At 36.1% G+C, this 23308-nt stretch overlaps 1 protein-coding gene across 17 annotated transcripts in view; it reads left to right on the top strand.

The window, feature by feature from the left end:
* CLASP1 (cytoplasmic linker associated protein 1) overlaps positions 1-23308 on the top strand; it is a 338497-nt gene that overhangs the window by 208744 nt on the left and 106445 nt on the right. For 10 of the 17 annotated variants that reach the window (XM_072613396.1, XM_072613393.1, XM_072613392.1 and 7 more), the window contains 8 exons: positions 160-237; positions 1707-1874; positions 2290-2339; positions 4116-4283; positions 5867-5914; positions 16267-16371; positions 18173-18199; positions 19015-19185. In XM_072613396.1, coding sequence (XP_072469497.1) covers positions 160-237; positions 1707-1874; positions 2290-2339; positions 4116-4283; positions 5867-5914; positions 16267-16371; positions 18173-18199; positions 19015-19185 — 815 coding nt within the window. The remainder of the gene's footprint in view (positions 1-159; positions 238-1706; positions 1875-2289; positions 2340-4115; positions 4284-5866; positions 5915-16266; positions 16372-18172; positions 18200-19014; positions 19186-23308) is intronic. The other 7 variants (XM_072613408.1, XM_072613398.1, XM_072613407.1 and 4 more) reach the window with 3 other exon arrangements.

Genomic DNA, 23308 nt, shown 5'->3' with positions numbered 1-23308 from the left:
GCTACAGCAAGGAAGGGAATTTAAAGTTTGAATGCCCTGAGGCTTGTTTTTCTTACTTCTCAAGATGCAAGCAATAGAAATATCTTTTAATTTGATATTAATATTTTGAAATTGTCTCCAGGCTTACTTGCTCATAAATGCATCTCTTTATGTAAACAGACACATATCAGTATTAGCAGAAACAATAAAGAAAGGAATACATGATGCTGATTCTGAAGCAAGAATAGAAGCAAGAAAGTAAGTGTTTACTGAATTACTTCCTAGTAAATGCCTTTAGATCTTGGTTATGTTGCTTTCCTTTGGCTAAGAGTCTATTTAATGTGACTTTTCTCAAAGATCAAGCTATACAGCTAATAAACAGTTTCAGGATATTTTATTGGTCGTATGCTATTGGTGAGAGTTTAAGAAGTTTTAATAGTACTGATATTAGATTTTCTTCAAAACAAAGCCCATAATATAAGCATATGTTTTATGAGTAAAGTCTTTTCTTGTTCTACTTAGGTGTTAAATAGCATCCAAGCTGAATTGTTACTCAAATAACTGGGAATGGTCTTTCATAAAAGTACTCTGAGAATAAGTTTCTATTGGCATAATTTCTGAATCATTGAGGATTTTTGCTGCACATGGTACTTGTAGGTTTTTGTCCTTTAATATGAAAATTGTTTAAAGATTTCCATTATGATAATTATTTCCTAAGTCAAAATTTTGACTTAAGTTTATATTCTAAAGAACAGTTTTGCACTACTGGTCCATTTCTGACTACTGACTCAATAACCCTTCATCTCCCCTTAGCAATTGTTCCCTATCCCATACCCCATCCCAAATGGATTCATGGGTCTTCATCATAGCATAGAATGCTACCCAAAATACACAGTAACATTAAGTAAATACTTAATTTTTCATTTCATTTATAAAATTTGAGAGGCAAATCAATTTAAAAATTGAACCACTTAATATCTTTTAATTCTTCATAAATGTATATAACAGCTCAATCAGCCTTAAATTCATCAGAGTAATTTATTTTAGCAAAGCAATATAGATGACTTTTCATTTTCTATACATATCTAGCATGGTGCTGTTTTATTTGATTTTTTTAACTCTAAAATTGCATACAATATAATTGTTTGCTTTTTATCTTTACCTAAATATATTTACTTTTTATTGGTTTGAGTATTAACCTAGCTATATATGATTACAGGGTTGTTTGGTTTTTTGTTTTTTTTTTAAAGGAGCATTGTATTGTGTGAGTTTACATTACTAGTACTTACAGTGTAGGCAGTGGAGCAGAACATGCTCTCAAGGGATGCAAGTTGTCTTGACCTTGTGGCACAGACATGTATCATACTAAATGCCACTTTAGTTCTAATGACACCAAACTCCTCAGCAGCTGAGGAATTAGACACTCAAGGCTTAGCCAGATAAGGAATATACATGGAACAGGGGAGTACATTTTGCAGAGCACAGTGTAGACATAAAACAAAAAACACATAAATTTCCAAGCCATTTTGACTGTTCAGTCCTGTTACGCTGAAGTCTTCCTCTGGTCTGGACCTTGTTTTCCTTTGTATTTCATAATCACTGTCTGGCAACAGCAGAATTTTGTGTGTAAGTGGTCCAAGGCTCAACTTTAGGGACAACATTCTAATCTAGGGTTTGGGGGAATTGATTGTATGTCTTTACTGAAGCTTCTTGGATTTTATTTCCAGATGTTATTGGGGTTTCCACAATCACTTCAGCAGAGAAGCAGAACATTTATACCATACATTGGAGTCATCTTATCAGAAAGCTCTACAGTCACATCTGAAGAACTCGGACAGCATCGTATCCTTGCCTCAGTCAGATCGTTCCTCTTCTAGTTCTCAAGAAAGCCTAAAGTAAGAGATCAAATTCCAGTTTTTTTGTTAGTTTCATTTTTTTTGGGTCTAGGATGTGATTGTGTGTGTGTGTAGAAAACTGCTTTGCAAAGACACAAGTTGCTATAGGTTATCTTGGCTCTCAACAATTCAGTAAGCATTTATTGAATATCTATTGTGTTCAGAGGCCTATTTGAAAAGCTGATTGAGGATACTAAGAAAGGCAAAAATATCTTTGTTATTAAGGATTTAGCAGTATAGTTTGTTTACGTAGCACACATCAAGAACAATTTTAAGCTAATATATAAACAAGTTAATAAGTGTAGTGTGGATTGTATATACATGAGAAATACATGATTTCTGAGGAAGTTCAAAGAAATATATGGGATCCTGTGAGTTATATAAATGTTAAACAGAGGTCTTTCTTAATTGCCAGCCGTCCACTGTCTGCCAAAAGAAGCCCAACTGGAAGTTCCACATCTCGAGGTAAGAGGAATGTTAGGGAATTTAAGGGGTCTCCTGAACTTGTGTTTTTGAGTTGCCATATATTCCAAAACTATTGGACGAAGAGTATACAGGAGGCCCTGAATGTGTTAAGGACAAAGTAACAACCCACCCTGCTCCTGCCAGCTGACATAATGTGTTGTTTGCATCCCAAGTTGAATCCCCTGTATGTCCTTGGGAGTCAAGACAGGCACCAGTCAGTCTACTCTAGGCTGAGAAATTGCTTGTGAGTCTGGGAATCTTGTAGATAAGCAGACCATTCTGTGGTCATGGCCTAGTGGTTCCCAAGGGAAAAGGATGTGGCTTTTGCTATCGCCTTGCTCCTCCCCTTTGGGGGAGGGGTTTTGTCCTTTTCCCACCTTCACTACACTTTTCCCCCTCCTATGCCATGTCCCTTTAGGTGGAGATTCTGGTGGCTTCTCCTCCCCTTCTCCTGCTGTTATAAAATGTTAAACTTCTGTACGGATTTTGAACTATTTGGGTTGCACATGGATGTTCATTTTTCTTGTAATAAGCCTAGTTTTCACATAAGTTTCATTAAGTTGGAAGCCTTCTTTTTAGTGAAACTCTGCCTGGTGTGGCCCCTCCCCCCAATGTCTTTTTGTGGATTGTTTTGCCCTTTAGATTGTAAGCTCCATGAGGGCTGGATCTGTCTTTTCCTTGTTTGTATCCCCAGCACTTAGCACAGTGCCTGGTATATTCCATAGGTGTTTAAAAAATGTTTCCTGCATTGAATTGAAATGAGAGAATTCCCCCATTGTTCAAAGTATAGACTAGATTATGATAAATAACCAACTTCTGATGTCATGACTTTAGAAAACAAATTATCTATTTATTTCCTTCCATGGCAGCTACGTAGATCTGTGCCTCTCTGTTGTATGGCTTGCCTTTCTTCTACAGAGTTACAGTTGCTGTCTCACTGATGATGAGAAGGAATTTTGGAATTAACAGGGAGGAAAAAAATTAGGACCTGAAGAATTTTTCTTAAACACCTATCTCTAATTTCTTTTTGTTAGTCCTATGAATAATTGTCCCCTAGAGAAATTTGAAGTTAAGCAAATTGAAGCTAAAAAAATTGGAGCAAGCTCAGAAAATGTGGCACAGAGATGTTGGCAAGAAACGGGTGAGACTCAGGATGGCAAGACAATCTTCTCCATTGTCTTCAGAAATAGGAAAAGGAGAATAAGCCACTGTGTTTACGTATGCAGGCAGCCATTCAATTAATCAGTCACCAAGCATTACCACATACTATGTGCCAGATCCTGGTCTAAGTGCTGAGAATATAAAGGAAAGCAAGACTAACCCTTCTCAAGGATCCTATGTTCTAAGGGGAGGCAACATGCAGAATATATAGGTATAAATTGCAGGTAATCTCAGAGGGGAATGCATGCTGGCAGGTGGGGGGAGGAGTGTGTGAGGGAAGAGCTAGGGACAAAGGAGACTGAGAAGGGCCTCCTGCTGAAGGTGCAGTAAACACAATCTATATCTATAATGAAGAGGGGAACCTAATATGAAAATACTTTCATTCTTGTACCATTCATTATTAACCAGTGCTTTGTATTCAAGTGTAATCCATTCTGGCATGGTCTGGATGGGATGAACTCGTTTTAGCCAGTTTGAGTTGCTTAGTGCTGCTTCTGTGCATAGGTGATTGTCAAGAAATGGCCTTGGAGAAACATTTTTTTTTTTCAAAATGTTTGTGTGTGGTTATAGTAAAGTCTTTACTGACGGGTTTATTTTGTTCTCTCCCATGTTAAGCTTCTACAGTTAGTACTAAATCTGTTTCAACAACTGGATCCCTGCAGCGGTCCCGGAGTGACATTGATGTGAATGCAGCAGCCAGTGCCAAATCAAAAGTCTCAACTGCTGGCTCCACCCCTTTCAGCTCGGCAGCTGCCTTGCCTCCAGGATCATATGCATCATTAGGTAGGCCCTAAAAACTCCACTGTTGCAAATTATGTTAAAATTTCCCAACATTGTAATTAATTTATCAAGTTGACTATTTTAGTCAGACTTTAAGAAAGCCATAATCGATATTTCAAAACCCTCTGAATGGATATACAGGAAATGAACATGTGCAGGTGACAGGTGTTACCCTTCTTAGAAATCAGTTCACGGGTAGTTGGACACTAAAGAGGAGTGCTTTGCCCTCAGTTCCTTAGACATGTTCAGCCTTTTGTGTCAGTCACCAGTATTTGAAATAATACCACCTCAGACATTTTGCTGCTACCCATTATTCTGTCCAACGCATACTTTCTCAATCTTTTGCTACTTGTCTCCATTGTTTCCAGTAAGAAGGAAAAGCAGCAATAAAATAATAAAAAGTAATTGATGATAAATTTTGGGAAGAATATCACCAGAACTATGTTTCCGTACATGTGGGTATTGAACGTAATTTGCCTTTTTCTCTGAATAAACATATCAAAGCATATACATCCAAATGAAAGTGGTTCTTCAGAGCAGACACCTTGTTAAACACCTCACTTTTTGCTGAGAAGATTTTTGACATTTCTTTGGAATCGTTTTTAGATACATTTCTAAAAGAGACAGTATCATTTATAGAGGCATATCTTTAGCTTCTGAGATTAGATTTAAATTTTGGAAATGGCCACAAGTTATTTGAAACTAAGCCCAGTGAAGGAAGTGGATGTTACAGGTGGATAAATGCCATTTTGTAGAAGCTAAATGTTGATTATAAAACAGTGGGACATTTTTCTTGGGTGGCTATAGAGGCTATTCTCAAAAAGAGGTTCTCAGGATATATATGATGTCTGCACTGTTGAAATAAATGTCTAGATTTATCTTAGTGGGACTGCTTTAAAGGAGGAAATAGCTATATGGGATAAAATTGTTTTAAAAACACATACACACCCCCAAAAATAGTTATATCACAAATGCAAGTCAGTTTCATTGGGAAGAAGTGCAAGTAGTATTTTCTTCCCAAATATTAAACTGTTAGATTATGCTAAAGATAAAGACTTCATCCAAAATTTTAAAAAAAGGTTTGCCGTTTTACTAGAGAAAGATTTTTGTATTCATAAAAAGGGAAGAAAATCATCTAGTTAACCCAACATTGTCTTGACTTTACACTCAGAACTGAACTTTTGTAAATTCCATTTTGATTTCTTTGCAGTTCATGTTAATTTGGCATTCATGTGTTCCTTGAGATATGAGTTCAAAATCCATTTGTAAAGTGGCTAATTATTTCTTGTTTTCCCCTGACTTAACAATGTTGTAAATGGATGACTACTTGATGTCACCATATCAGAAGTTATACCAAATAACTTTTTTCTTTTTTATGTTATTATAATATGTTCATTCTCATACCTCATCCCCTGTTCCTCTTAAGGAAAAAATGGTTAAATGAAATGTGGATTGATTTCTTAACATAATAGTGTTTGTTTTTTGTTAACAGTTTTTGTTTGGCTTGGCACATTTGTTTTAGTGTATAACCAAAGTTTGTTTAGAATAAAAGAGTTAAATCTGATACTCCTTTTCCAAACTTCTAGAGTCCAGACACATGAGGGAGGACATGGAGTACATAGGCCTTGAACCAGGTACCATGCTATACAGCTTTTGCTGCTGTATAATGTAGATTGGAATAGGCATTGCTAAAGCAAGCTTCTTACTTGCTTCTCTGTCCTGTAGGTGTAACTTTTTCTCCCTTTGCTAGCAATTTCCTTCAAAGAGGGAAGGAAATTCAGAGTGCAGTAGTTGAGCTCAATTTCCTCTCTGGTGATTTGCAGTGTCCGCAGAGTTGCTTCTTGGTTCTTATAATGTAGACAAATCCATTAATTAAATTACATACCAGATTTAGGTGCTTCAGAATTTGCTTTGCAGTTCAAAGCTGGTTTCCTTTTAAGTTTAAATTAAAATGGAATTTTTCACCTTTTTTGAGTAGCTAATTTCTGCCCTTTTTTGATGTTACTAACTGTTCCCTGTTATCCCTTCCTTTGTTTTTTTCCTTTTGATTTGCTTAAAGATGGTACTACCACTAAATCTGAGGGTAAGCAGTTTGTGTCTGACTGAGGTGTGTTTACAACTGTGTACTTCAATCACTTCTCTCTGGTCTTCCTCTCACAACGTGTTACTTAGTGTTCATCTGTACTCACTGGTACCCTGCATGAAATGTTGCATGGATGTTTTCCTTCCTGTCTTCTTCATTCCGCTGCTGCTGGATTTTTTGCCCTTCTCTTTTGAAAGCATTGTCCTCTTTTGGTGTTAGACTCTAGGGTGTGTGAATCCTGCTGTCCTTTGTGGGTCTTAAACCCGGCTGTCCAAAAGGCTTTTTTCTGCAGAATGCGTTGTGAAAGGGGAGGGATTATTGACTTGGGGATTATGTGCTAATCCTTCTTGGCTGCCTCTCCGAGATTTTATTATTCCCAGAGTATTACTTTATCTTTCCCTTTCTTTTCTTGACTTTTGTGCACTTGTAGTCTCTTTTTAGTGTTAAATTACATGTCATTTGTAGAATAGAATTTACGTAATCTCCTAAGTAGATTCTGTTTTTCTAATGAGGAACTAGTTGACTTTTAAGTACTGTAGACTCTTTAAGCTTTTAGGAGCACATTTATATATAATTGATGATCATTAAGTGTCATTGTGTTGCATTCTTTTTTACAATCTCTTTAAAGTTCCCTAGTACCTCAGGCTGATTTCTGTAAATACTTAAAACAACTTTTCTTGTTTTTATTGAACCATCACTAATTCTTTCTTGGAGGGAAAAAAGCCCAATTATGCTATTCTTTTAAGTTTTTCAGTAGGAAAAGCAATAAGGTAAACCATCTTTCAGCGTATTTTGTTTTTATTGACTTTCTTCAGTTTAAATATTAGAAGAATTATCTATAAACTAATTGAAGAAGTACCTGCCATATAGATAGAAGTGTGTTAATGGAATACAGAATACCTTTGGCAACTTATAGTATAGATAGGGAAATGAGCAAAATAGTAAACGTAAAGCTGTTAAGTAAGAGTTTAAAGCCATTCCTAAGTGCCCAAATGAGTAATATGTGCTGCAAGTGTTCAGAAACGTAGAGATCCATTATAGGTTAGATCAATTGTCTGTAAAAAGACAAAAATAAATTCCCTGAAACAAAGAGCTAAATTTTTGCAAATACTGCAAAATTATTTTTGGCTTCCAAAAAAGAAAGATGATACTGAATCATGGGTATTTGTTTTGGTTATGATCTCTCCTATATACACATATCTAAATCTGGTTTCATATTCTCCTTCTCAGGAAGCTTTCTTATGTTGTATATCTCCTTTTTTGTTTTAGACATTTGTTTCAAATTTAGCATTCCTAGCTCTTTCAAAAGCTAGCACTTGAAAGAGTGATCCCTTATAATAGAGCGGAGTATTGATTGGTGCTAGCTATATTGAATACTTTATTAGAACTGAGATATGGCTTAGTTGCTTGGGACAGTACCTTGTGCCTGATAGAACTGCAAGAAGATGCTTTTAATGATGAGGAATAGAAAGAAATTTGCACATTTTTTTTTCCAGTCAAGGTGAACTTCCAACCTGCTTATGATTGGAAATGGTTTTATTCAGTTTACTTGCAGGTTCTAGCCTTTTCATGATCTGTAGGTGCTCTTCAGGACTTATTATCTCCTTTCAAAGAAAAGGAGCACTATGACCAGAATATTTCTGCTTCCATTTATAGATATTTTAAGTCAAAATAACATCAAAGGCAAAAGACTTATAAAATGTCCAAGCCTGAGGGTACAGGTGGATCATACCCTTCATAAGGATATCATATATCTTCATCCATTTTGACTAAAGGCATAGATTACATATAGTTTTAAGGCTAGAAGTTGAAATTTGCATTCAACTGCTATAGGCTAATGTAGTGTCTACTCTGGAGATGGGCTTCTATATTTCTTACAGTATAGTTTGTACTCATTGGAAAGAAAAGTAAACAGGTAGGATGGGAAGAGAAAGTAAGAGGATGTAGGTGGAGTTAATGAGAATGGAAAGTACTATAGAAATTAGTTATCTTTTCAAATATCCACCCCTCTCTATAAATTGGAGTTACCCTTCCTAACTTTCCCTGTAGTGTTCTTGCTTTATTACTTGTGTAATTTACTCTGCCCTAAACAGCTAGGTGGCACAGTGGATAGAGTGCTGGACCTGGAGTCAGAAAGTCTCATCTTCTTGAGTTTGAAATCTGGCTTCATACACTTATTAGCTATGTGACTCTGGAAAAGTCATTTAACCCTGTTTGCCTCAGTTTCCTCATCTATAAAATGAACTGGAGAAGGAATGGAAAAACATTCCATTATCTTTACCAGGAAAACCACAAATGAGGTCACAAAGAGTTGGATACGACTGAAAAACAAAAAGCAACTTTAGGGCAAGAACTTCAGGGGAAGAAGCCCATCTTTTCCTGTTAGTTTCTGCAAAAAATATCTAGAATTTGGAATTTAGAATCTTGATTATAGAAAAGGAAATATAGAAAGTCCTCTCCAGAGCACCAAAATCATTTTCACTCCATAAAAATGATGTATGTTGCTTCTTAGTTGTACAAAGCTATGTAGTTGTTCAAGTAAGTCCTTTATACTACTTCCCGCCCCCCCATCTGCTATTTTGGAAAATTAATTTTAGGATTTTTGCTTAAAGAAGTATACTTTTTAAGGCAGGATAATACTTTTTGATATAGTATTTAGTCATTAGTCAAAGACTTGAGGAACAAGAGCAGAGTTGAGAGAGAGGGAGACAGAGCTGAGGCAGAGCAGCTAGCATGAGTGAAAGAGGGAAGAATTTGTCTAGGGAAGTTTGTTTGTGGGGAGACCTGAGAGAGAGAAGGCTTGGGAATGCTCCCTGTATTAATGATGTGTAAAAAATTCCTTGTTACCATGGTGGAATTGACTTTCTACTATTTGAATAAATATTTTGGTTTTGTCTGTGAGGAAGACAAATTTTATATTTTGTGAATTTACCCTGGAAATAAGCGTGCATATCCATAGTGGCTGCTGTAGGTATCACATTGGTGTTACAAACACCCATCCAGGAGTTAACCCTTTCACTTCTGTAGTGGCTTCTTGCTCCCATGTCGTGTTGGCTAATCTTTTCTTGCCAAATCTCAGCCTTGTGTTACTCCTACCACCCCTCTCCTTTGCTTCCACTCACAAGCAGTTGAATGGAGCCACAGCAGTACTGACTGTGACCATTTATCCAAACTAAACTGAGCCCTCACTCTAATAGAGTGGTTTTTTTTATTCTTCTCTAATTGATTCCCTGTCTCACTTTCTTTAAGCTCACCCACAGGTCATGCTCCCTCCTTTACCTCATCTAAGGGTCTTGCCTTCTTCTTTACTGAAAGACCATTGGACACAGACTTCTCCCTCTCCTATGCTCTTCATCTCAAAACCCCTAGACATCATTTCCCACTCTCTCCTCCTTTCCTCTGATCTATGGTACTTGAGGTAGGCTTTTTCTTTGCCAAGGCAAATTCCTTTATATGTGTACTGTATTCCATCTCCTCCTATCTTCTCGAGAAGATGATAGTCTCAGTCATTCCACCTCTCACTTACCTCTGTCACCTCTCTCTCTTGATTCGTTTCTTGCTGCTTTCAAGCATGGTCAGATTTCCTCCGTCTCTTCCTTTTCTTTCTTTTTTTTTTTATTTTAAAAAGTCCAGAACACTTCTGGTTTTTTAATCTGGAGTGGAGGGGCTGGGGGGGTAGGCAGGAAAGGGGATGGGGGGAGTAGGCATCCTCTTCCTTCCTGGGCATTTTCTCGTCTCCTCAGCCAGGGTGATTGCCGTGGAGCAGAATGGTCACAACTATTTCTGGATGACTCCAAGCATTTGTCTCCCCAGCTCATGATTACACCACTTTCACAATAGCTTCATTGGCTTCTATCTGAATTTGAACCTCGGCTTGGACTGCCTCATCTGATGCCCCCGACAGGTCTGAATGCACCTTTTCCAGGTAGAATCTGGTAGCCACCAGGTCCAGCACGTCTAGAGCCATGGGCTTCTTCTACCTGCAGCTGAAGAATCGGCGTTCACTCTGACAGAACCACTGCTCACAAAATACTTGGTGGTGGTGGTATCCTCGGAATGCATGGTCACCATGGAATGTTTCAACACCTACAGGGTGGAAATGTGGGCAGTGAGGATCCCAAAGGCCCCACTCTGGGTTGCGACATCCACCTGCTTCCCATTGGCCTTGTTGAAATACACCTGAGTCAGAGAGGTGAAAGTGAAGTACATCTGGTCAGGGATGGCAGCAGCAGTGGCCGTGTACATGCAGGCTGGAGGGGCTATAAGGGCGAGAATCCAGGATCCAGGCTTGGCGCAGCAGGTGGGGGCTGCAGTGGCGGAGCAGGGCGGTGGCAGTGGCGGTCAGGCCAGGTAGTAGGAGCAGGCAACGGGCTGCTGGGCCAAGGATCCATGTTTTCCTTTTCTTAGCCACAAACTCCTTGGAAAAAGTTGACTGATGCTGTCTCTCACTGACAGCCGTTTGCATATTAACTTTCAACCTCATCATTTAACCGAATTCACGCTCTCCACGGTTACAAGTCATCTCCTAATTGCCCAGTTGGTTGATGGTTTCTTAGCCCTTACCCTTCTTGACCTGCCTGCTGCACTGATCGGTGGTGACAATGCTTTCATCTTGGATGGGTTTAACCCATCTTCTCTGGGTTTTTGTGACATTATTCTCCTAATTTACTTGTCGGACTGCCTGTTCTCAGTCCTTTTTGCTGATTCATTATCCATATCCCACACCCTGACTTTGTTACCATGCTTTTTTCCTGGGCCCCCCTTCTCTTCTTCTGTATTTTCTCTGGGTAACCTTATTAGTTCTCATATTATTTAACTATCATTTTTATGACTCCCAGATCTGTATTTTCAGGTTCAGTTTCTCCCTGGAGTTTCATTCCTGAATCACTAGTTGACTTTTGTACATTTTGAACTGGATGTTCCGCAGACATCTTAAACTCAATATTGCCAAAATTCACCTTACTGTTTGTAGCACCAAAGTGATATTCACAGCGCCTGTGGCGGTCATGAATATCCCAGTGCAATTCTGAATTGCAAAATGCAACAAACTCTCCGCTGTAGAAGACAGAACCAAAACATTTATTCAAAACCAGAAAGCTAAATGCATCATAACCGTGCAGAGGACAACCCCAGCCCCAAGCCTTCCCCCTGGTAGGCTTCCCACAAACCAGCTCCATTAAACAAAATCACAAACAAGCTCTTTCGCTTGCACTAGCCAGCTGCCTGCTTCCCTCCATCCTTCCCAGCTGTGACTGCTCTCTGACCAGCTTCCTCTCAGCTCTGCTCTAGCTCCGTGTCTTCCATAACTTCCATTCCATCTGTCCCCTTCTCCTCACTGACACTCTCATCTCTGCCCCTTTGTTCTGATCCTCCTCCATTCTGAGAATGGGCTTTCCACCTTGTCACCACCTCGTAAACTCCCTCTGCACCCTTTAGGTGCAGCTCAGATACCATCTTCTCTATGAGATTTTTCTTGATGCCCTGACTGATAGTTCCCTTCCCCCCATGGTATTTTGGTTTTAAGTACTCTACATGTATGTTTGTGTGTATGTGTTAACTTCCTATCTGAGCTGTACATATTTTTATATATGCTTCTTTTTTTCCCTTCCATTAAAATGTAAACTTATCATTAATAGAGATCATTTTGTTTTTTGAATTTGTGTTCTCAGCAGCTAACAGTTCCTGGAACTCAATAGATGCTTAATTAATTAAATAGGTGGTGCAATGGATTGAAAACTGGGCCTGGAATCAAAACCTAAGTTTAAATTCAGCTTCAGACACTTACTAGCTGTGTGACCCTGGGAAAGTCTCTTAACCTCTGTTTGCTGCAGTTTCTTCATCTATAAAACAGAAATAATAAAAACACTTACCATGTAACAACCTTCCAGAGTTGTTGTGAGAATCCAGTGAAATAGTTGTGTAAAGTGTTTAGCAAAGTACCTGGCACATAGTAAGTGATAAATGTTCACAGTTATTATTGTTAAAAAAATATTTTATAGAATATTATATATATATACATATATATATACATGTATGTGTGTGTGTATATATATATATGCATATATATATATATATATAAAGGTCTTCTAGGATGTTTATTTCAAAGGGAGATCTAAAGTCCCTTTAGTTCTGTTTCCATGCTAGTAAATTTCAACATTGCTTACAGTATTTTACGTATGGAATTACTTAGAATATTCTCTCTAAAGAAAATCTTGATATAATAATTATGCAGTTTAAGGTGAAAAACTTGGGCTCCTTTGAGCAAGTTCATGTATATTCTCTAATAGTGACTTTCTTTTAACTGTGTATGAAGGACTCTTTTCTCTTAATATATATAGTATGGCTTGGACCCCAGGAAGTGAATATAGTCTTAGATTCAGCCTCTAGCCCAGTCAGAAGCCTGCAGCAGAATAATGAGGGCAGGAATCCTAGATCAAAGAAAGGGAAATCTACCATTCTTCCACTAAACAGCTGGTTTTCCAACTGGTTTATAATGGCTGAGTACAACAACAGTCTTCTGAAACTCCAAACAGGGTAAATCCATAGTTTGCTGCTTAGATCCAAAACCAACTCAGAAACTAGCAGAGTCCAGACTCTAGGATTCAGACTTTGGCCTAGATCAGACCAATTTAGGAGCACCAAAACCTAGCAGGTCCCCAAGTCTGATTTGTCTTCTAAGATCCAGGCATAATCTAACACTCAGTACCCCATGAAAGCTGCAGCAGGACCAGCCCAGACCTTGCTTTCGGAAGTAGGCAGAGCCTAGCTCTAACTTAAAGTTTGAAGTCAGGAAATGGACTGGAAAGAAGATCAAACAAAAAATTAATCTGGACATAAAATGCTATTGTAGAGGCAGGGATGCTCAAGACACAAACTCAGAAGAAAAGAATGACTAAAACATCTACAAGCCTAAAATAAGACACAGCCTGGATACAAATTCAGCTGGAATTTCTGGAAGAGATGAAGCAAGAATTTTTTTCTTTTTGGTTTAAAATGTATTTATAAATGAAATGAGAGCACTAGAGGAAAAAAATGGAAAAGAAATAAAAAAAATTGAAAAATGAAGTAGCAGCTTGGCACAGAGTTAATTAAACCTTGCCTGAACAATAAGCTCCCTGAAAATTACTGTGGTCTAAAAAGAAGCCAGTGACTTCATGAACACCAGGAAAACATATAAAGTCAGAAGACTGAACAAAAAGAAAAATATGGAAGTTATCTCATAGCAAAAATTGTTACTATGGGAGCATTTTAGTTTTATTAAGACATAGCCAAAACACCATACTTTATCATACTGTTTTTTTATTCTGGGCAAAGCCATGTAACCAAAACTTATGGTTGGTGGCCATGTCTGCAAATTCAAAGAAGTAACTAAATTACAGTACAGTATTATGATAAGCTGTACTGTTTAGTGAGTTTTTAATTAGATAATAAGCAGAGAAGTTGATTTTATAGAGACAGAAACCAGGATACTTTAGGAAAATATGATTCTTTGGAGAGTTTCAGAGCTCTACAGCTGTTGGCAAACAGCATCTTTGGAACTAAATTTATAAATGGTATTCTTCTTAGATTATATTGGAATTATCAGAAAAAATGCAGGAGAATGCAAAATACATGTTTTGGGTTCTGTTTCTGAGATAACTAAATAATACTCATTCTATTAACACTGACTAAACATATACTCTGTATGTGCAATGTACTCTGCTAGGTACATAAAGATGAAAATCTCTACCCTCAAGAAGCTTAGGCAAATTTTAAGAGGGAGCAGAGTGCCTTTAACAGAGAAAATGAAACAAGTCCTCATGTTGGAGATGGCGTTTGAGCTGAGCTTTGAAGGAAACTGAGAATTCTATAAGACCCGTGTGATGAGTGGGTGTGTATTCCAGATGTCATGAACCACCTCATGCTAAGGCATACGTAAAATTCAATAACATGATAAAGAAATGTGTTAAAGCAGTCCAGTATCATGATACTCCATATTTACTTGATTCCCTTTACTTTTCATTAGCTAGATGTACTTATTCAAATTCTTAATCTACAGAATTTGAAATTTAGAACATGTGAGGAACATAAAGCAAGAATAAGGGAACTACCCATTTCTATTAAATTGAAAACGTCCTATACGTGTTACAGCCTATATCATATTGTCATTTCTTTGTGAAGGTAAAAGCTACAATAGTCTTGACTTAAGATGCTGATGGCTAAACCAAAGCTAATAGATCTCTTAATATTTATGCTGGATTGGGGCTTTGGCTTCATTCCATCTGATCCATGGGGAGAATACCAAGAGGTGTTACCTCTATACATGCCTACAATTGTAAAAAGGCAAAGGTGACTGAAATATTGTAGCAACAATGTCTTTAAAGTATATGATGGGATAATTATTTTATAAAAGTTCATAGTCTCTTTGCCTGTCTTTTTTGTTTATATATCTGGTTCAGTGTATCAGAGAGTTGATTTTCTTCTGCTAAATACACCTGTCTATGTCTCTTCCAGTAGTCTTACCTCTTTGCATTTTTCTTACCCTTTATCATTCTCCTTTTCTCCTTTATGCCTCCCAAGCCTTATCATAATATAAAACTAAAAAATTACTTGCTATATTTATTGAATAAGATTTTGTATTCTCTGTTGATTCTTTAAAGTGGATAATTAGAACTTTTTTTTTCTCTTTGTGCCCCTCAACCACTGATTGATTTTCTGAGTGTCTACCATTTCTTTGGCTCTATATTTATAACATCCTCAAAAGTTTTCCTTCCTCAAAGATCCCAGCATGTGATTCTTTTTCCTTAAAAGATAAAAGTGTGAAAAATGTGGCTATTTTCCAGTTTCCTCATAATGCTGCTGCTTTCCTTATTTTCTCACACTTATTTTCTTCGAATCTTCATCATTAGGCATTTTCTCCCCTTGTGGCTTTATTTTCTGTATTCTGAAAAGGGCATTTTTTTTAATTTTAGTATTTTAATGGCAAAAAATGATTTGAAGACACTTTATTGACATTTTTCTAAAAATGCACTTATTTTTAATTGTATAGTTTGTGGGAAACTTTAGAAATTAGCGGAAGTCTTGTATAAAGAAAAAATTGGCCTCATTCAAATAATTAACTCATCTTGCAAGCATTTATTTCTGATCATTTAATTCAGAAACAACTTTTTTTAATTTCCCTAAAGAAGCTGATTGCTTTTTGTAGTGATAGCAATCATTATGTAGGAAAATTTTTCTATAAATGTTGAATACACAAAATTATTTTTTCGATTGTTTCTCTAGGCAGCTGACATCTTATTTTTCTTCTTCTTTGTCCTGAAAGCTTATGGTATTCTAAAAATAGGTTTATACTGAATTCAATGACATCTTTATTTTCAAGGTGACGTGTATGTTGATGACTAGATGAGAATGAGTTCTTTTTTCTACTTTTCTTCCTGTTGCACCTTTCTCAGGAATCTGACATAGCTAGGTTTCTTTGAAACTGAAATCATGATGAAAGATACTTACAAAAATTATTTTAAAATCTATGGAAAACATTTCTTTAATTATTATCTCATCAACTTTTGCTCTGAGAGATACTGGACTAACAGGCCAGATTGGTTGGAAGGTGTACATTTGGCATGTTTCTCTATCCTGGATAACCCTTAGGTTTGTGTTTTTAATAAGAGGCCTATGTTTTCTACTAAAGATCACTTTCCAAATTATGTATAGATCATGCATTTGTAGCTAAATCCAGAAGATTGCGTGTTTACAGAATTTCTCTTCTTATATACAATGGAAGATTCCATTCCCCACATACAGTCATATTTTGCCCCATGATTTATTTAGGTAGTGACTAGTGCCTGTGTTTCAGCCTGCTTTAACCTGTATAGGGCATTTATTTTAAATATAAAGTAGAAATTTCATTTCTGTTCAACCTTCCAGGCCGGATACGCACGCGACGGCAGAGCTCCGGGAGTGCAGTCAGTGTTACCACCACACCTGATAACCGTGGCCGCAGCAGAGCTAAAGTTGTTTCACAGTCCCAGCGTAAGAAATGTTTTTTTAATTTTCCTCATGCTCATAGTTTCTTTATTCAACACAGTCTTGATCATGTAATATAAATTGAGACAGGTTTATATCACTTTAGCCATAATTAGATATATCAAGCAAAACCAAATAGTCATTAATATAAAGGCTATAAGTTGGTTTAAAAGAAAGAATTGTAGTATTGCAGCCTTAGATTTCTGTGAGGAATCTTATCCTAAGAATTCTGTTTTGTTTCTTGTCAGTTTCTAGACCTGACCCCAGACCTCCTGGATTAGTAATTATTTATGATTTGTAATACAGTTCAAAAGGAATGGTTTCTATTTTTGTAGGCATACTACATGATATGGTTAAAATACTCTTATAATAATTACTCCTTTTTGCTTAATTCTGTATGTATTAGTCAGAAGTAAATGCATTAAGTATTCCTATATATCCCTTTCCTCACATTTGTGCCCTGTTCCTGCCTTTCTCGCTAGCCTGGCTTCCTGCTTTGCTTAGCATCAGCCTCCTTGGTTTCCATTGTTGCTTCTCTGTTTTTGTCCAGCATGGATGATTTAAGTCAGCCTCCAAGCCTGGGAAGCAACTGAGGTCTGAAGTAATTTTAGATAAACGTAGAATCTATCTATGAAGTTGCACATGTGTCATAGATGTAAAAACTAATCATTTGTTTCTTTCTATGTATGTAGACTGAGTAGGTTATTTTAGAGGTATCTACATGGTACAGTAGACTTGGAATGAGGAAGACCTGGCTCTAAGTCCTGCCATAGACATTTAACTAACCGTATGAACCCAGGCAAATCATTGTACCTCTCTCGGTCTCAGTTTCCTTATCTTTGTTGTTGTTGTTGTTGTTGTTGAGTCACCTCAGTTGTGTCCAGTTCTTCAAGACCTGATTTGGATTTTCTTGGCAAAGATCCTAGAGTAGTTTGCCTTTTCCTTCTCCAGTTTACTTTACAGATGAGGAAACTGAGGCAAACAGGTACAGTGACTTGCCCAGGGTCACACAACTAGTAAGTTTCTGAAGCTAGATTTGAGATCCAGTCTTCCTAACTCCAGTCCTGGCACTCTATCCACTGTGCCACCTAGCTGCCCTTTCCTTAGCTTTAGAATAGGCATAATAATAGCACCTACCTCATAGGGTTGTTGTATCAAATGAGATAATAGCTAAAGCGCTTTGTATTCCTTAAGTGCCATATGTAAATACTAGAGTTAATTGATGATGACAGTGATGATATTCTAGTTGAAATAGGTGGCAGAATAAGATAAACTTGAAGATTTTCCCATGTCTTTGGAAACAGGTAAAGTTACTTGGGAGGCTGCTAGTGGTTATGCCATGTGATAATCCTGAGGAGCAAGGATTTTCAGGCAATGTACCTGAAAAGTTATTATTTATTTGAGTCATCATGCCATTTGATCTGGGAGCCTTTGTCCTTCAATCCTTATCAGAATGACATAACACAGTACACCCCAGCCCTGCAGTTACCCCTTAGAAGTCAGTGAGAGTTCTCTGCACTCAATAGAGAATCTGGGTTCCTGCTCATTAAAAGTGATGTAGGATTTGAACATGATACCATGTTTTTATAGTAGTTCTAAGTCTTTGAAGATTGAGGGAGTTATAGTAGAAAATTCATGAAGACCAATGAATATTAAAAGACCTCAGTAAGTCCACTTTGCTAAATGTGTTTGTAAATAAAAGACTTTGGTGTTGTACCTAACAAATGCTGCATGGTGACCTTTTGTACCGTCTTATTGTCTTTTAATCCACTTCTTGCCTGTCCTTTGGTCTGCTCTCATAATCAAGGATCCAGATCTGCTAATCCTGCTGGGGGTAAGACATTTCTCTTGTTGCTTTGATGTGTCCTTCCCCATCCCAAACCCCTGCATAGTGGCCATCCATCCCCAGTGTCTTACTTAAGATCTTGATCTTTCTCTCTCTTTCTCTCTCTCATTTCTTATAATTTTCCAATGTATTTGAATTTGAGGTGAAAAATTATTTTCCCCCCAATAAGATGTTGGGGTTTTGAAAAAATATTTGGGTTGTGTGTGGTGACCCTTGGAACTTAAAAAGATAACTACTTGATAATGGAGTAGGCTATCATAACATCTCTTGTTCTTCATAATGAAATTAAATTGTGAATGTTTCAGTTTTTGAGTATTCATTTTGAGAACAAGCACCAAAAATGATTTATTTGAATGATAGTAGTAGTTGCTTGTACAGAGAGGTTCCTTTTTTAATTTTGGTTTGCTTTGTACTCTGTCTTACCATGCCAGAACCATGAATCCAGAAGTTTCTTGCCTCTATTAGCTAGGAATATATTGGTGTAAAGGTAAAATGATTTGAAAACTTCCATATTATTATTTCTCTTGAAGACTTCCCCCCCCCCACCCCCGCATTTCCTTTATCAACATATTGTGAAAAATATAGGGTTGTAAATGAGGCAAATTATTCATTTTTTGTTTTACTGCAGCGAGTTATTTTACACTGTGCAGAATTGTTTTAGGCACTGGGTTGGCTTACTCATGATGAAAAATGAAACTTACATATTCAGGGGTTTGGCCCCCAAATGGTGTTCAAACAGCCTTCATAAGTCATTGCTGTTTATTCATTTCCTCTGAGTATTTCTTTGTTGCCTCATTTTTTAGCTGGCAGCCGATCAAGCTCCCCAGGAAAATTGTTGGGAAGTTCTTACGGTGGACTCACAGGAGGATCTGCCAGAGGCACACCTGTGCCCTCATCCTCAGATAAACGAAGCAAGATCCCAAGGAGTCAAGGATGTAGTAGAGAAACAAGTCCTAGCCGCTTGGGAGGGCAAGGTAAGAATTCTCAGAAGTGATCCTGGAGCACTGTTCTTCACAAAGTAAGGTTGCCAACCTTGGGAAAAGATCTCTTTATTTGAAGACAAAATACTTTACTTTGACTGTCAAAAAGATTACTTCACTTTTACTTTGTGTTTTAATATGGAATATTTCCCTTATATTCTGAGCTACATGATGCATGGCTCCTTTCTTTTTAGGTTATCTCAGTATCTCCATTCTTTTATAGGTTAATTAGTGTATATAGAACAAGGGAAAAGAATGCAGCAATCTAGTGATTTGACATCATTTTTATTGTTATTTTTCAAAGAATTTGATTTTTTAATTTTTTTCATACTTTCTCTCTTTACAGTTTGTTTTACACAAAACAAAATTTGCATTCTTTAGAGCATTTTTTATAAGTTGCAGAGACGCTTGATTTTGATCTTTCTTTAAAACCTCTAATATTTTTATATTTTAAATCTTTGATCAGGTGTTTTACTAAAGCACAGAATATTCCTTCAGTTGTAAATTGAGTGTGGACCTTTTTTGTTGTATGTATGTTTCTTTGAGGTTATGTAGTCTCTTTTCATTGTTTATAGACTTTTAAGAATTACCTAAGAAACTGGAACTTTTACAGTTTGTCACATTATTTACTTTCACAAAAAAACTTGGATACTTTATATAGAATGTCTTATGAAATTGTTCTATCAGGTCTCATGCTTTTCCTTACATACATAAATATTTCCAAGGTCAAAACCTTATCATTTAATCAGAACACTTCATTTATAAATCTGCTGGGTTTTTTCTTCTTTCTCCATTAGAAGTTAGAGTTGGAATTAATATTTAAGCTGCACTTTAAAAATTGCAAGGCATCAAGAAAACCAAGTAAAAAATGTAGTTTGTCAAGCAGCTCTGTCGTCTAAACAGTATCAGCTGTGTTGACTGATTTTTGCTAACTGATTTTAATATGTTGTTTGGGTGTTTTTGTAGATGTAATTTGGGAGAAACTATAGCTGGAATATAATTGTATATATTTATATTTCAAATCTGAAGCTGTTTTAAAATTCAGTATAGCTCTTTGCATCTGGTCTTTTTTAAGTGATTCAGATTTTGGAAACTGCATCTGTTTTCATCAGGGTAAAGTGAGTGTTTATGATATTTTCGGGCCTTGAAGGTCTTTTCTACAGTTAACTGACATGAAGTTTAAAGATTAGTTTGCAGTTTGTTAGTTTCTTGTCTAATTTTTTAAGAATTTCTTTCAGTCATTTGAATTCACTTAATTTGATATTTAAACCTTTGATATGGTCTCATTTCTTATTTTAACTGAATAACTCCAGTGTTCTTGAATATAGTAACAAATTCCAACTGCTTATAAATTGTTGATTTCAAAAGACCTCTCCAAAAGCAACCTGTCCAAAGTGTGAATGTTAAAAACATTTTTGGTAGAATTTGAGTTTCTTTGTCTTTACTTAGAGGCTAAGTGAGCTGTTGTGCTAAGCTCTCATTTTATGAAGAATATACATCCAACTTTCTAAGCATCGTGGGTAACATATCATTCAATCACTTTCTGTCCATGTTATACCACTGATACATTCCACATCATTATAGGTATCCCACTTTTTGAGTTCCTGTCAACATCTGAATCCTAGTAAAGAAAGCAACTGCTTTCATTTCATTTGTAATAGTGACAGAAAATACTCAAGTTGTACACAATTTTGAATTATCACACAGGAAAGTGAAAAGACAATTAGGTAAAAGCAAAGTCATCCCCCTCAGTTGCTAGAACCGTCCCTGCTGGAAGTGGCTTTATATTTACCTTTATGTATTTTGTTTTTATCTGTTTATGTACCTGCCATTTCCTCTAAGTAGAATGGAACCTCCTTGAGGGCAGGGACTATTTTGAGTTTTTTTCCCTATATAAAACACTTAGCATTGTGCATAGTACAAAATAGGCACTTTAATAAGTGCTTATCAATTGGATGAAATGAGAATTTCCTACTACTACCAAACCTTTTTTTACTGTAGTATTTTTGAGGATAGAAGTTCCAGGAGGAACTTAACATTGACAAAATAATTGAATCATCTTATTTTGTACCTTGAATTATTTCTATTTATATAATGAAACTGTATGGCTATGTATTAAATAAAATTTAACTAATTAAATAACATTTAATTAAATACCTACTGTGTACAAAATACTATTCTGGTCACCAAAGGAAATAGAAAGTTTAAATAACATTATCCTTTTTCTCATGAAGCCTACATCTAATAGGACAAGATACAAACACAGAATTTTATGATGTAATATACTGTGAGTGCTTAGGAAACTTGCAAGATAATATATTGTGTTAGGTCATTTATTTTGGAGCTCTTTTCAACCGAAAAACAAAACAAAACCCCATTAATAAGGATGTTATACAACAAAAGAAAAAAATGCCTTTGACTATTGGTCTTTATTTAAATTATTGAACTCAAATACAGAACACAAACACACATACATGTATTTCTTTTTTTAATAGTGGAGTAATGCTTTCACCCTATCTTTAAAAATATTCTTTGTTGTTTCTGTTAATTATAAAACTGCAAATTTCCTACTTGATACTTGTGTTGTTTCTGTAGAGCCATAGTTCTTCATTTTAAATGATGTTTAATTTTATATTTTCTGGAAGGAAAATGTTTTTAAATGGTTTAATTTCAATTCATATTTTAATTCTTATCTCTTCACTTGAGTATTCCTTAGTAATATTTACTTTATTAGTTATTTTGAACTGCAGAGTGTTTTGTTTCGAAGACTTAATTCCGATAATGTTGTGACTACCATAGGGTCCTTCATGCTTTTGTTTTTTGGCATAGCCCTTGATGAGGGGAAGGACATTGAACCTAAAATAATGTGATAAACACAAAATACAATTTCTGCTAAAGCACTTAATAGAGAAAAAACTTGAGGAAAAGTTATGGGAAAAATGAAATCTTATTCTTCAAAATTTTTCATGTAAGTAACTAAAGTCTGAAAAATACTTTCAGAAGTTCAAATTATAAATATTTTTTTATTACTGCTTTCTCTTTATCTGAGCCCAAACTTATTATAATACAGAAATGTTCATATCATTTAACAAAGACACATAGCAACCATAATTTATTGGTCCCCAATGTTGTCTCCTTCTTTATATCCATTCTTCTTAGAAAAATTTCTTTTTAAAGTACTTGGTCTCTAGATGTGGTTTTTGTGAGATAGTATTATACTTCATTTTACACTGTTCAGTATCTAAAACGTGATTTCATGTCAGATATATGTATATGCATGTGTATATATATGTGCGCACATACATTTATATGTCTACATGTATTATTTAGTATACATTATACACACATGTATGTGCTTTTAGCATATTAAGGGAAAATTTCCTGAAACTTAGAATCTGACCACATTTTACACACTGCTGTCTCAAAAGTGGTGAATGAGTTTAGTCTTTAACCTCTGCCATTTTATGAAGCTCAAATCAGTGTGAATTAATCTCTTTAACCATCTGGTAAACTCTTGAAATTTGAGGCTTTCTCTTAAATTTGTTCTACTACTGTTTCCTTAAGATCACAACATCACTCATATTTTATTCATGCAAATATTGGCCCAGGAGAAAAAGGGGGCTAGGAATATCCATCATCATATTATGAATGGCACGTGCCATTTGTCTGCTTCTGTGATAGCCTGACAGACTATGCAAACATTTATGGGAAATAAATGGACAGTCCATACAAGAAAATGCTCTACCAAGAATGTATTTATTTGAAAAATTAATCAAGTTAATAGGTCAGCTGTAGCAATGATACTGTCATTATAGCAATGATACTATCCTGTTAAATGTTTTTGGTTTTTCGCAAAGACCTGTTTTACTGGTCTTTCTGTGGATAACTTAATACTTTTGACATATTGTTCACTCTTAGAATATTTCTCCAAGAATAAACTCAGGAGAAATTTGAGTCATGGAAAGATACAAATGAGTTGTATATAATTAGTCAGGAGCCTGAATGGAACTGGTAGTCATTCCATTAATATATAGGACCCTGAAAGAAAACAGTATTTCTTCATCCAAGAAGCTTATTATATAGTGTGTGTCCTAGGTAAACCTCTTTAAAATTATTC

Source organism: Notamacropus eugenii, chromosome 5 (assembly GCF_028372415.1).
Source record: "Notamacropus eugenii isolate mMacEug1 chromosome 5, mMacEug1.pri_v2, whole genome shotgun sequence".
Classification (NCBI taxonomy): domain Eukaryota; kingdom Metazoa; phylum Chordata; class Mammalia; order Diprotodontia; family Macropodidae; genus Notamacropus; species Notamacropus eugenii.
Note: the sequence above shows the minus strand (reverse complement) of the source record. Positions and strands in the feature narration are given on the sequence as shown.